This window comes from Rhipicephalus microplus, chromosome 9, assembly GCF_043290135.1.
Source record: "Rhipicephalus microplus isolate Deutch F79 chromosome 9, USDA_Rmic, whole genome shotgun sequence".
Classification (NCBI taxonomy): Eukaryota; Metazoa; Arthropoda; class Arachnida; order Ixodida; family Ixodidae; genus Rhipicephalus; species Rhipicephalus microplus.
The window spans coordinates 63,601,933-63,605,165 of NC_134708.1; the positions used below are offsets into that span (position 1 = coordinate 63,601,933).

Genomic DNA, 3,233 nt, shown 5'->3' on the forward strand with positions numbered 1-3,233 from the left:
CCACAGACAAATTTAGAGGAGAACCGGTACGATACCCAGCGCTCGAAGAACGGCGCACAAGGATTGCGAGTAGATAGTATAAAGATAAAAAAAAGAGAGGACGCTAATGTGGCGCCACATGGCGACCGACAGCCGAACGACTGCAACAATAACCGCCTCCCCTAGTGAATCCGCGAGTCGCTCCGCCCACGAGAACCGCCCACCGGAGCAAGCCGTCACGGCAGTATATAAGCTCGGATGGTTCGCCTTCCAAGAGCATTCCTTCCGCGCTGCAGTAAGCGATCGAGCTTCCCTTCGAGTTCGCTACCCAGTGCCACACTTCGTGCCTGTTAGGTTTTGTCAGCGTCTTCGCAAAAGAGGCCCGTTGACACTGAGTGCCGTGCGCTTACAAGGACGCCATACCAATTGGAATATGACCATGAAGGTGCAGACAGAGCAGGAGCAGGTGATCAGCCTTACCAAGGTGGCCAAAGGGCGCGTTAGTCGCGAGGAGGTCAACCAGGGTGGCGCCATACAGGGTCTCCTGGATAAGCTCAAAGATCTGGTGCCGAACATGCCCCGAAGCAAGAAGCTTACGAAGCTCGAGATCATTCAGAACGTCATCGACTACATCCTCGACCTGGAAATCGCGCTGGAGGCGCATCCCACAAACCTGTCGACGTCCTCGTCACCCCCGGCTACGACTCGCCAGCCTCTGGGAGCTCTACCCGCCGCCAACTCGATCACCAACGCCCTCAGCGAAGATGAGGTACGTCTTGAGTTGATCTCTTTACGTTTATATCCTCTGCTTGCCATAGGGCGTTTCTGTTGCTTGTGCGACTTTTGCCACTCAAGAGCAGTGATGGGGGAAAGTTGAAGCTGAAGTATTTTGTCTCTTTTATAATAAGACTGGAATTGGAAGCGAAAATTATCTCGTACAACCATATTACATTTCTGAGGTACGCGAGTGCCGTGCCAGTATGAACTTGTTTGTAAAATCTTGCTGTGCCAGAACTATAGTTCGGCACAGTATACTGTGCCGCGGAACAGGCTGTTTGAAGAGAAAGTGTGCTGTTCTGACGTGTAGACTTGTTTCCCGCTGTGACCCTCTTACTATAACGCCTTCGGGTAACGTGAGGTAATCCTTGGATAAAAAGTACGCATAAATTCTTCTTGCATGGCGAATCTGCGTGCAAGCACGAACGTGAGTAATCACAATTCAAATTACTTCTAGCAATTGAAAATGAAACGCCCTGAGGCGCCACGGTGCGCATTTTCATTAGGCGTTTGTGTTGTGATCTCTTGTCATCTGTCCGTAACTGCGCCCAAGGCAGGCATTTTTTAAAACTGCGTACAATAATTGACTAAGACTTATCACAGCGAAATGGACCAATTGTCATCACACTTGTTTCAAGAGTCCTCAGCTGGCTAGATGAATTACGAACCTGTCGCACTGCCTTAACATCATGTACACACGCAAATGCCCCATTTTATGCCCCACACTGTGCTAGGCAGTTTGAATAGCGAACTGGTATCTATAAGCATTTCAAATTAACAAAACTGTGATGAAGTTTGGCAGTGTGCCGAATGCAAAAGCAATGACAAGAAAAAGGCGACGTTTTATTGAATTCTTGTTATTGTCACCTCATGAGCTACGAACATGTTACATAGGTGCGTCTTTCTCTTTTCACAGGTGACAACAGAAAAAGTCATCCGCCACTTCGCGGCCCTCGGCTCAGCCGTAGCGCCAACAGACGCCATGTCGAACCTGGACCTTTGAGGCGCCACGGAACGTCTCCCACACATCACATCGCCCGGGGCTGGGAATGATCTTCCAGCTCCGGGCCGCATCTGGTGACCGGCAATGTAGTGCCACTCCTGTGCCGTCGAGAACACTGAATGTCATCCAAGTGCTAACATGTGAAGAACTCCAAAGGACTGCGTGAAGGAGCGACTCGAAATGTGCTGGAATGGACCAAACCTGGGAAACATCTTTACACAGCCTGGCTCAACGTCCTTGTATGCTGCTTCACTGAGTTCTCAGGTGTGTGGTGTTCGGTAACCATCGAGTTTTAAATGTGCAACTTTGCATTACCTCTTATGTGTTCTCTTGGCGTGCAGAAACGCTCATGCTGTTTTCCCCTTTTGTGTTCTTTCTGCAGATTTTACTGCGCTTTTGCGCCTTTACTGGTCGTCTGAGAAGTTCGAAGACTCGGGACAAAAGCCTGGAAACGGTCCTCCTCTACAGCCTGCTTGAGCCAAGCCTAACAGCGAACGTGTGCTCCTAGAATTTCTTCGCACCATGTCATCTTTCCAGGCGGATATCAATGCAGGTGAGAGCTTCTGGAAATTGGCATGTTTGGTTTCATTACGTATCAGTTCAAATGGCGAGGAATTTCAGGAATGGTCGTTAGCCTTAAGTCTCAATTAAAAAGTAATAACATAACATCCGTCGCTTTAACTCTCTTGGATACTCGTTCACGAATTTGGACATATCTGGCGGATTTTGTTATGAGTTAAACCACATACACCATCAAGACAACACAATTTTTATGACAACGGAAGTTTGAAAATATACTAGGTAAACACTTGACAATGACGACAATTCTTCTTTTTGCTAAGATTTGCTAAATTTCTCGGTGGGTACATGCTAGATTATTAAGCTAATATCACCAGCTTCAGCGTGTGGCATATCGTCTGGGCTGCATTGTTTCACTATGTGCAGGTCACCTAAAGACCTGTGGTGCGATGGTGAGAAGCGATTACTCAATATGCATTGTTTTTTTTTTTGCTTGTTTCAGGAATGTCAGTGGACAGCATTCTTGAAGGAACGACTGGAATTCTCGAACAAGACAAGTCTTCCCTGTCGGCAATAGTCTTCGCAAGACCTCTGAAATGGCGAAAGACTGCTCTGCACGTCAACAGGAGAGCGGCAGCAAGGCCGGCGAAAATTTTGTAGTGCAGATGCCCTAACTCGCACGAATAAAATAAATCTTGAAGCATCTGTGAATCATGGCTCGAGTTCTGAGTTACTGGGCACCCGCATTGGGTTCTCTTTCCTCCCTGCTTAGCGCAGCATTTTTACACTTGAAGAAAGGTTTGCTCAAATGGAAATAATATCCTATTTAATGAACGAAAACTTAGTGGGGAACAAACTCGAACGAACGAAGGCGGTGCAGGGAGTGAAAGACTGTTTACAAGTGGAGCCAATACTACAACCCCAATCGACATTGAACCGACAGGATGCCCGTATA

General features: G+C 47.7%; 1 protein-coding gene across 1 annotated transcript; it reads left to right on the forward strand.

Moving 5' to 3' along the window:
- Positions 1-249: 249 nt before the first annotated feature.
- LOC142771844 (DNA-binding protein inhibitor ID-2-like) lies at positions 250-2,989 on the forward strand. The gene is made up of 4 exons (XM_075873750.1): positions 250-748; positions 1,673-2,023; positions 2,142-2,312; positions 2,781-2,989. Exons 1-2 carry the CDS (start codon positions 413-415, stop codon positions 1,757-1,759), a joined length of 423 nt encoding a protein of 140 aa, XP_075729865.1. The 5' UTR covers positions 250-412; the 3' UTR covers positions 1,760-2,023; positions 2,142-2,312; positions 2,781-2,989.
- Positions 2,990-3,233: the final 244 nt, after the last annotated feature.